Source organism: Heterodontus francisci, chromosome 5 (assembly GCF_036365525.1).
Source record: "Heterodontus francisci isolate sHetFra1 chromosome 5, sHetFra1.hap1, whole genome shotgun sequence".
NCBI classification, from domain to species: Eukaryota; Metazoa; Chordata; class Chondrichthyes; order Heterodontiformes; family Heterodontidae; genus Heterodontus; species Heterodontus francisci.
Window position 1 is genome coordinate 71,275,023 of NC_090375.1, and position 10,785 is coordinate 71,285,807.

The 10,785-nt window shown below is 42.0% G+C and overlaps 1 protein-coding gene across 4 annotated transcripts in view; it reads right to left on the reverse strand.

Annotated features, from left to right (window-relative positions):
- The window catches only part of otud6b (OTU deubiquitinase 6B), a 35,161-nt gene extending 25,495 nt beyond the window's left edge, over nt 1-9,666 (reverse strand). For all 4 annotated transcript variants that reach the window (XR_010975049.1, XM_068031623.1, XM_068031625.1 and 1 more), the window contains exons 1-2: nt 9,499-9,666; nt 567-721 (exon numbers count right to left, since the gene is read on the reverse strand). Coding sequence is in view for 3 of the 4 variants with exons in the window: in XM_068031623.1 (XP_067887724.1) it covers nt 567-721; nt 9,499-9,583 (240 nt within the window). In the remaining variant the exon portion in view is untranslated. The remainder of the gene's footprint in view (nt 1-566; nt 722-9,498) is intronic.
- Nucleotides 9,667-10,785: the final 1,119 nt, after the last annotated feature.

Genomic DNA, 10,785 nt, shown 5'->3' on the forward strand with positions numbered 1-10,785 from the left:
TAAGAACTCAATGATGTACTGAAAATGAACTGGCAGATATAAAGTGCACTGTTTATTCTCAGCTTTGTTTTCACTTGCAAGAATGAATAACCAACGAAAATGCATCAGGAACTCTGCAAATTCACTTTTCCTTCCAATATTGTATGTCAAATTACTGCAGCTAGATTTATACACAACAAAGGATTGGGAATCCATTTTAAAGCTGTGACAAGCCAGAGATTCAGAATACATCATAAACCATGAAAATAAAGCTCAAGATTGTGTCACAATCAAATAACTTTTCACTCTTCATTCAAAATAGGAGAAAATAATCTGATGTGTTTGCAAGTACAATTAAAGTTTGATTGTTTATGCTTTTCATTCCTTGTATGGTGACTCTTCCATTGTGACATTTATGCTACGTAGCAATACCAAGAATGAGATTACCCTGTGATTAAAGCTGTCAAACTGAATCAGAATCATGCACTAATGCCAGAAATTTTTTTATGACATAAAAGGACAGAATCTATAGTATTCCATATAATATTTTTGTTTGGAAGAATCTAAACACAATATCATTCCCTCACCGTACTAGACTTATCAAGTGACCGAGTGAGCTGTTTAAGTTCCTCCTCATGCCTTAGTTCCAGTTCCGCCTCACATTTTGCAACCTTTTCTACCAGCTGTTTTCTTCTTTTCTTGTCATTTTTAGCAACAGCATTTTTCATTGCCTGTATTTTAGCTGCAATTCAAGGTGAAGGCACAATATTTAGCACTTTGTTTTCTTTGCAATGGCTACATATACTGAATAACAAAGCAGGACATGCCTACGACAGATGTAATTTAATTGAGCAATTCAGTTAAATCATAAAAGTGAAGCTCAAAACTCAAGAATAGTTTTAAATATCAACATTTTTGTAACCGTGTCAGGTAAATGAACAAGTGAAAGTAGTACAGCACAACATTCACAACAAACTACTTTTTGGAATTGTTCAAGATTTCATCAAGTATACCAGAGGCCCCATGCTGAAATTAAAAGCTTGCACATTAAAATTTGCCCAAATCTTGAACACCTTTACCCTCAATTGTTAATATGCTACAAGGCTAATAATCTGTCTCTGGATAAATCTGCAGTAAAGAAACTGCATTCTTAAATTTTGCCTGAAAGCCTTTATAAAAATAAAAAAGGGCATCAAAAAGCACTGAAATATAAACTCTTAATATTTTACCAGCACTATCCATTTTCATGAACTTTAATTTTTTTTATTATAAAATAGCTTAAAGTCCATAATACCTGTTTCTACAAAGTTCAGTTTTTCTTAACTTATCACTGGAAATCAAATAGTTAAAATTTTTAATGATTGTACTCATGATATAAACTCAGTACATATTTCTGGCTATAATTTCCCTACATACCCCAAACAGTTGATCAAAACAAAACCTCAGTACCACATGTACAATGAAGAATGGAAGCACAGTAGAAGGTTATTCACTTTTCATTCATTCTTCCCTATCTTAGAGTCATAGAGTAATAGAGTTATAGAGCACAGAGATAGGCCCTTCGACCCATCGTGTCCATGCCAGCCATTAAGCACCTATCTATTCTAATCCCATTTTTCAGCACTTGGCCCGTAACCGAATATGCTATGGCATTTCTAGTGCTCATCTAAGTACTTCTTAAATGTTATGAGGGTTCCTGCCTCTCCCACCCCTTCAGGCAGTGTGTTCCAGATTCCAACCACCCTCTGGGTGAAAAAAATCTTTCCTCAAATCCCCTCCAAACCTCTTGCCCCTTACCTGAAATCTATGCCCCCTAGTTATTGACACCTCTACTAAGGGAAAAAGTTTCTTCCTATCTACCCTGTCTATGCCCCTCATAATTTTGGATACCTCAAATCAGGTCCCCCCTCAGCCTTCTCTGCTCTAAGGAAAACAACCCTAGCCTATCCAGTCTCTCTTCATTTCATCCAACACTTTCTTTCCAGCTGAACACACACCACTGGAACCTGGATATCTCCAATAAATATGGAGCAACTCCCAAATGTTTTGGATAGAATTTGTCCCAATACTATGTCATAATAGGCCCCCACCTGCCGAGAATAAGGCACATTAATTTTGTCATGAACATTCATTTTAAACTGTTACTGAAGTGAAGAAAGTACCTGTAAAACAGATCAGCCATGGCTGGAAAAGACATTTGCATGTTAACAGACTGTGATTAGAAGGACAAAGGACCATTCCCTGACACATTCAACCCACAATGGACCTTGATCACCAGGTATTGCGTGTATTCCAGAGACTGCTAAGGTAATACAATCCAAGACATGGTCAGCCATTTAGTCACATGACTAACCTGCTTGGCAACCTGGGGTTTTCTGAATTGTACAAACAGTTTAAACTGAGTGTCTGTTTGCTCCTGGACTGAAGATCTCTCCTGTCGGCACCCATCTTTCTCACAAGCCTCTGAATCCACTGAAGACACATGAATCCTAAGAGAGAAAATTCTCCTACAGCAAATAAGGTTTAAGAATACTGGGCCCCAATGAAAAGCAAGATCTACCTACAATCAAGGACTCTACAGTGAGCTTGAAGAACTATAACAACTCTTCAGATATTGCCCCAAACTTTTCCACTTTATTTTTCTTCTGCTCTTTTCTGTCTCTATTTGCATGTGTGTATCGCGTACGCATGATAGCGTGGGCACGTTGTGTACCCTTAGGCATCAACCGAATTAGATTTTAAGTTCAAGTTTAATAAATTTAAACTTTTCTTCTTTAAACCTAAGAAAGCCTGTTTGTGCTGGTTTCTTTGCCTTATAATTGGAAAGCGGTGAGCAAGAATTCAACAAAGGGGAGTTAAAATACGGTGTGTTTAAAATTAAACCCTATTACGGCAAGACCAAGTGAAGGCTGAGAGGGACCCCTAGGCTCCTTTTTCAGCTGGTCATAACAACTAATTGAAACCAAGCAGCTCAATATAAATACAGCATTCTCTCAAGTACAATGACATTAGATAGAAATGACTGTATTAGTGCTAACACTTGAGAAAATTGTATAACTCAATGTAAAAAGTAGTATTCTTTCATGCACAATGAATGTAGTATTGCCAATGTCAGCAGTGTATGTCAATGCAAATGTAGCATCCTTTGAATTGCAATGTCTGAATGTACTTAGCCAATGCTACCTGGAATAATGTGCCTCAAGGTGCCTTGGAACTATGATTACTACTTTTGCAATGTACAAAATGTCTTTTTAGATCATGTTTTGATATTTTGCTTTATGAATGAAGTTTATTAAAATGAATTTTGTCCATCTGCTCTTCAGCAAGTAAAATGGAATAATAAAACCAAAGAATATTTCACAGCCCTGATAAAATGTCTATTTCACTACCTCTAAAAGATACAATTGTTGTGCATGATTGATTATTCCTCTTCACCCCAAAGTTAACATAACAGATTCTGCTCAAACACCCAAAAGCTTTCTTTCCAAGCTCATCTGACCACAACTGTTAGGTATCCAAATTAGTGCACTGCCAAATTTTACTTTCCATTTAATCAAATTAATTTTGTGTACTGCAGGCACTTAAAAACAGAAGAAATAGGAGCAAGAGTAGACCATATGGTGCTTTGAGCCAGCTCTGCCATTCAATACGATCAAGGCTGATTTTCTGCCATTTTCCTGTCTGGTCCCCATATCCCTAGATTCCGAGTGACCAAATGTCTGTCTACCTCAGCCTTAAATGGATTCAACAATGGAGCATTCACAACCCTCTGGGCGAGACAATTCCAAATATTCACAACCCTTTAAGTGAAGAAATTTCTCTTCATCTCAGTCTGAAATGATCAGCCCCTTGTCCTCAGACTGTACCCCTGTGTTCTAGATTCCCCAGCCAGGGGAAACAACCTCTCAGTGTCTACCCTGTCAAGACCCTTCATAATCTGAATTTTCAATGAGATCACCTCTCAGTCTTCTAAACTCCAGAGTGTCGGCAACATTTATTCATCCTCTTATCACAGGACAACTCTCTCATCCCAGAAACCAATCTAGTGAACCTTCACTGTACCACCTCCGAGGCAAGTATATCTTTCCTTAAATATGGAGACCAAAACTACACACACTACTCCAGGTGTGCTTTCACCTCAGCCCTGTAATTTTTTTTTTATATACGTTTGTGGGATGTGGGTGTCGCTGGCTATGCCAGCATTTATTGCCCATCCCTAATTGCCCTTGAGAAGGTGGCGGTGAGCTGCCTTCTTGAACCGCTGCAGTCCTAGGGATGTAGGTACACCAACAGTACTGTTACGAAGGGAGTTCCAGGATTTTGACCTAGCGACAGTGAAGGAATGGCGATATAGTTCCAAGTCAGGATGGTGTGTGACTTGGAGGGGAACTTGCAGATGGTGGTGCTCCCATGCATCTGCTTCCCTTGTCCTTCTAGTTGGTAGAGGTCACAGGTTTGGAAGGTGCTGCCGAAGGAGCCTTAGTGAGTTGCTGCAGTGCATCTTGTAGCCGGTACACACTGCTGCCACTGTGCGTCGATGGTGGAGGGAGTGAATGTTGAAGGTGGTGGATGGGGTGCCAATTAAGTGGGCTGCTTTGTCTTGGATGGTGTCGAGCTTCCTGAGTTGCAACCATCCAGGCAAATGGAGTATTCCATCACACTCCTGATTTGTCTCTTGTAGATTATGGACAGGCACTGGGGAGACAGGAACTGAGTTACTCGCCGCAGAATTCCCAGTCTCTGACTGGCTTTTGTCGCCACAGCATTTATGTGGCTGGTCCAGTTCAGTTTCTGGTCAATGGCGATTCCCAGGATGTTGATAGTGGGGGAATACAGCGATGGTATTGCCTTTAAAAATCAAGGGGAGATGGTTAGATTCTCTCGTTTGAGATGGTCATTGCCTAGCACTTGCGTGGCGCAAATGTTTCTTGCCACTGGATGTCATCCAGGTCGCTGCTTCTGTATCTGAGGAGTCGCGAATGGTGCTGAATGTTGCACAATCAGCGAACATCCCCACTTCTGACCTTATGATGGAAGGTCATTGATGAAGCATGTGAGGCGGTGGCGTAGTGGTGATGTCACTGGATTAGTAATCCAGAGGAGAGGCTAATGCTCTGGGAACATGGGTTCGATTCCCACCACGGCAAATGGTGAAATTTGAATTCAATTAATAAATCTAGCATTAACAAGCTAGTTGCCGATTGTTGTGGTTCACCAATGTTCTCTTGGTTCAAATGTGGCAAATTGGTTGTCTCTTAAAATGCCCTCTGAAATGGCCTAGTAAGCCACTCAGTTCAAGGGCAAATTCGGGATGGGCAATAAATGCTGGCCAAACCAGTGATTCCCACAAAAACGAATAGAAAAGAAAAGCTGAAGATGGTTGCACCTCAGACACTATCCTGAAGAACTCCTGCAGTGATGCCCTGGAACGAGATGATTGACCTCCAATAACCGCAACCATCTTCCTTTGTGCTTGGTATGACTAGGATTCCCATTGACTCCAGTTTTGCTAAGACTCCTTGATGCCATACTGCTGCCTTGATATCAAGGGCAGCCAATCTCACCTCACCACTGGAGTTCAGCTCTTTTGTCATGTTTGGACCAAGGCTGTAATGAGATCAGGAGCTGAGTGGCCACTTAAACTGGGAGTCAGTGAGCCTGTTATTGCTGAGCAAGTGCCGTTCGACAGCACTGCTGATGTCCCCTTCCATCACTTTGCTGATGAACAGGAGTAGACTGATAGGGTGGTAATTGGCTGGATTGGATCTGTCCTGCTTTTTATATACAGGACATACCTGGGCAATTTTCCACATTGCCAGGTAGATGCTAGTGTTGCAGCTGTACCAGAACAGCTTGGCTAGAGGCGTGGCAAGTTCTGGAGCAACAGTCTTTAGTACTATTACCAAAATGTTGTCAGGGTCATTGCCTTTGCAGTATCCAGTGCCATCAGCCATTTCTTAATATCACATGGAGTGAATCAAATTGGCTGAAGACGGGCATCTGTGATGCTGGGAACCTCAGCAGGAAGCCAAGATGCATCATCTACTTGGCACTTCTGGCTGAAGATGCTTCAAGCCTTTCTTTTGCGCTGATGTGCTGGGCTCCCCCATCGTTGAGGATAGGAATATTTGTGGAGTCTCCTCCTCCTGTTAGTTGTTTAATTGTCCACCACCATTCACGACTGGATATGGCAAGAACTTAGATCTGACCCATTGGTTGGGGATCGCTTAGCCCTGTCTATTGCATGCTGCTTCCACTGTTTGGCATGCAAGTAGTCCTGTGTTGTAGCTTCACCAGGCTGACACCTCATTTTTAGGTATGCCCTCCTGCACTCTTCATTGAACCAGGGTTGGTCCCCCAGCCTGATGGTAATGGGGGATATGCTGAGCCATGAGGTTACAGATTGTGGTTGAATGCAATTTTGCTCCTGCTGATGGCCCACAGCACCTCATGGATGCCCAGTTTTGAGTTGCTAGATCTGTTCAAAATCCATTTAGCACGGTAGTAGTGCCACACAACACAATGGTAGGTACCCTCAGTGTGAAGATGGGACTTGGTCTCCACGAGGACTGTGCGGTGGTCACTCCTACCAATACTGTTAGGGACAGATGCATCTATGACAGGGAGATTGGTGAGGATGAGGTCAAGTTGGTTCCCTCACCACCTGCCACAGACCCAGTCTAGCAGCTATGTCCTTTAAGACTCGGCCAGCTCGGTCAGCAGTGGTGCTACTGAGGCACTTTTGGTGATGGACATTGATGTCCCCCACCCAGAGTACATTTTGTGCCCTTGCTACCCTCAGTGCTTCTTCCAACTGGTGTTCAACATGGAGAAGCACAGATTCATCAGCTGAAAGGGGGCAGTAGGTGGTAATCAGCAAGTGATTTCCTTGTCCATGTTTGACCTGATGCCATGAGATGTCATGGGGCCCAAAGTCAATGTTGAGGACTTCCAAGGCAACTCCCTCCCGACTGTATAGCACTGTGCCACCACCTCTGGTGGGTCTGTCCTGCTGGTGGGTCAGGAGAGACCCAGGGATGGTGATGGTGGTGTCTGGGACATTGTCTGCAAGGTATGATTCCGTGAGTATGACTATGTCAGACTGTTGCTTGACTAGTCTGTGAGACAGCTCTCCTAATTTTGGTTCAAGTCCCCAGGTGTTGGAAAGAAGGACTTTGCAGGGCCGACAGGGCTGGGTTTACTGTTGTTTTTTTCTGGTGCCTAGGTCAATGCCGGGTGGTCCATCTGGTTTCATTCCTTTTCTTAGGCTTTGTAGTGATTTGATACAACCGAGTGGCTTGCTAGGCCATTTCAGAGGGCAATTAAGAGTCAACCAAATTATAGCAAGACCTCTTTATTCTTGTATGCCACTCATCTTGCAATAAAGGCCAACATACCATTTGTCTTAATTGCTTGCTGTACCTGCATGCTAACTTTCTGTGTTCCTTGTACAAGTATACCCAAGTCCCTCTGAATATCGACATTTACAACTTACACACCTTTTAAGAAATACACTGCTTTTCAATTCTTGCCACCAAAGTGAATAACCTCACACTTCCCACATTATACTCCATTTGCCACCTTGTTGCCACTTACTTAACTTGCCTATATCTCTTTGCAGCCTGTGTCCTCCTCACAGCTTATATTCCCAACTATCTTTGCATCACCAGCAAACTTAGATGCATTACTCTCCGTCTCTTCCTCTATCTCCGTCATTCATATAGACTGTAAATAGTTGAGGCACTGTTCTTTACAGCACTCCAAATAGCCACAGCCTACCAACTTGAAAATGCCTCATTTATCACTACTCTTAGCTTCCTGTTCGTTAACCAATCCTCTATCCATGCTGATATATTGCATCCAACTCTATGAGTCCTTATCTTGCGCATGAACCTTTTATGTGGCACCTTATCAAATGCCTTTTGGAAACCCAAGTATACTACATCTAATGGTTTCCCCTTATTTGATACATCTTCAAAAAACTCTAATAAATTTGTCAAATACGATTTCCCTTTTGTAAAACCAGGGTAACTTTTTCATATCATACTATGATTCTCTAAGTGCATTGTTAAGCATGCCTTAATAATAGATTCCAGCATTTTCCCAATGACTGATGTCAGACTAATTGCCTGTAGTCCCCCGTTTTCTCTCTCCCTCCTTTCCTGAATAGCAGTCATACATTTGCTAACTTCCAATCCGCTGGGCCTGTTCTAGAACCCACAGAATTTTGAAAAATCATAATCAATGCATCCATCATCTCTGCAGCTACCTCTTTTAGAACCCTAGGATGTAGACCATCAGGTCCTGGGACTTTGTCATATTTTAGTCCCTTAAATTTCTCCAATACATTTTCCCTGCTGATAGTAATTACCTTAAGTTCAACACTATTAGCCACTTTGTTATCCTTTATTTCTGATATGTAATTTGTGTCTTCTACTGAGCGGACGGACACAAAATATTTGTTCAATGTTTCTGGCATTTCCTCATTCCCCATGATAATTTTGCCTGTCTCTGCTTCTAGGGACTAACGTTCACTTTTTCTACTCTCCTTTTTATATACTTGCATAAGCTCTTACAATCTGTTTTTATATTCCTGGCTAGTTTACTCTCATTCTTTTCTTTTTCTCACTTTTTGGTGGTCCTTTTCTAGTTTCTAAAACACTCCCAATCCTCAGGCTAACTACTATTCTCTGCAGCATTATAAGTCTCTTCTAATACCATCCTTAACTTCTCTCGTAAGCCAAGGATACATCTTTCTTGCTGAGTTTTTGTTTCTTCAATGGAATGTATTTTTGTTGAACATTTTCAATTGTTTCTTTAAATTGTTTTTACTTATCACCATACCTTTCAGTCTATTTACCCAATCAACCTTGGCCAACTCTAATACCTATGTAATTGGTTTTGCTTAAGTTTAAGATACTTGTTTGGGATTGGAGTATGTCACTTTCAAACTTATTCTAGAATTCAATTAAATTATGATCACCTTTTCCCAGCAGATCATTTGTTATGGAAATTATTAAAACATGTAAAAACCGAGTAGTGTTACTTCTAACAGGCCAGGATAAGGAAAGGATTGTACATAACTTTTGCACCAAAAGCAATTCTTGCTTTATGCCTATTGCAGTGGTAACAAGGGCAGAGCCAACATTTTATGATCAAAGTTAAAATTTTATAGATAATTCCATTTCCTGAATCCGGGGGAGGGTGGGAGACAGGCAGGAAAATCCCCAGTAAAGGACAGGCTGCAGGAAGGATCACTCAGCAACAGCCTGAGCTGAATGAGCAAGGAGAGCAGGCCGAAGGCAGCAGCAGGAATGAATCCGCGGGCCCGGTCCCTCCAAATACCAGACAGTGCAAATTAATCCAGCCCTTCGCTACCAGGCAGTATTGCTCGAGCACAAACTTCAGGGTGCCTTTAACCGACAGCAGCAGTTCCTCTGCAGGATGCAGAGGCCGCGCACCCGTTTCCCGGTCAGGAGCCGCTCTCTTTCTCCCTTTAAGTACTCCACTTTCGCCTACCCTGTAATTCTTTCTTTTCCTTGCGGTGCTTTTTAAAAAGCCTCTCCTCCTCCGTTTCTATTTCTTCCGTTTCTATTTCTTCCATGGTGTTTGCAGCAACTAACTCCTGAACTGATCAGCAACCTGTGAAGATAAAACGTTGAGACAGCTTCCTTTGCAGCAGAACAGCCCCTTTCACCTTTCAACTCTAACCCCAACAGTAATTAAAGCTGCACCACACAAGAGTATTTTTTTAAACTATCAGTAAAGCGCATTAAGTCTAATTTTGTTGGAAGAATTATATTCTATGATCAATCACTAGGCATCCCTAAATAGTCAAATTCAGTTAACAACAACTTATATTTATGTAGCACATTTCACAAATTAAAATGCCCCAAGCGTTTCACAGGAACAGTACAAAGCTAACTCTGACCCTTAGCCACATCAGGAAATATTAGGGCAGGTGACCAAAAGCTTGGTCAAAGAGTAGGTTTTAAAGAGGAAAGAGAGGGGGAGAAATTTAAGGAGAGAATTCAAATGCTTAGAGCCTTGGTCGCTAGCTAAAGGCACAGCCACTAAGACAGTTCTTAAAATCAGGGATATTCAAGAGACCAGAATTAGAGGAGCAGAGATGTCTCAAAGGGTTGTGGGGCTGGAGGCAATTAAACAAATAAGGTGGGGCAAAAACAAGGGTGAGTATTTAAAATCGCTTAACCAAGACCCAATGTAGGTCAGCGAGCACAAGGGAGATAGGTGAATGGGATTTGGTGCGAGTAAGGACATGGGCAGCAGTTTTTGATGACTTTAAGTTCACAGAGGGTAGAATGTGGGAGGTTGCCCTGGAGTGCATTAGAATCGTCAAACCTAGAGCTAACAAAAGCATGGATGAGGGTTTCAGAAGAAGAGGCAGGGGCAGAGTCCGGGGATATTACATTGGTGGAAATAGATAGTCTTACTGATGGCGTGGATATGTGGTCGGAAGTTCATCTCAAGGTCAAATGCAACACCAGTTTTGCGAACAGTCAGGTTCAGCCGAGAATGGTGGTCAGGGAGAGAGATAGAATCACTGGCTGGGGAACTGAGTTTGTAGTGGGGACCAACAAGCCATATGGCTTAGGTATTCCCAATATTTAATTGGAGGAAACTTCTCCTCATCCAGCACTGCATGTCAGACAAGCAGTCAGATAATTTAGAGATAGTTGAGGTGTCGAGAGAGGTGGCAGTGTGGTAGAGCTTGGCGTCATCAGTGTGTGTGTGAAAAATAACAATGTGTTTTCAGATGATGTCGTCAAGGGGCAGCATGTAGAT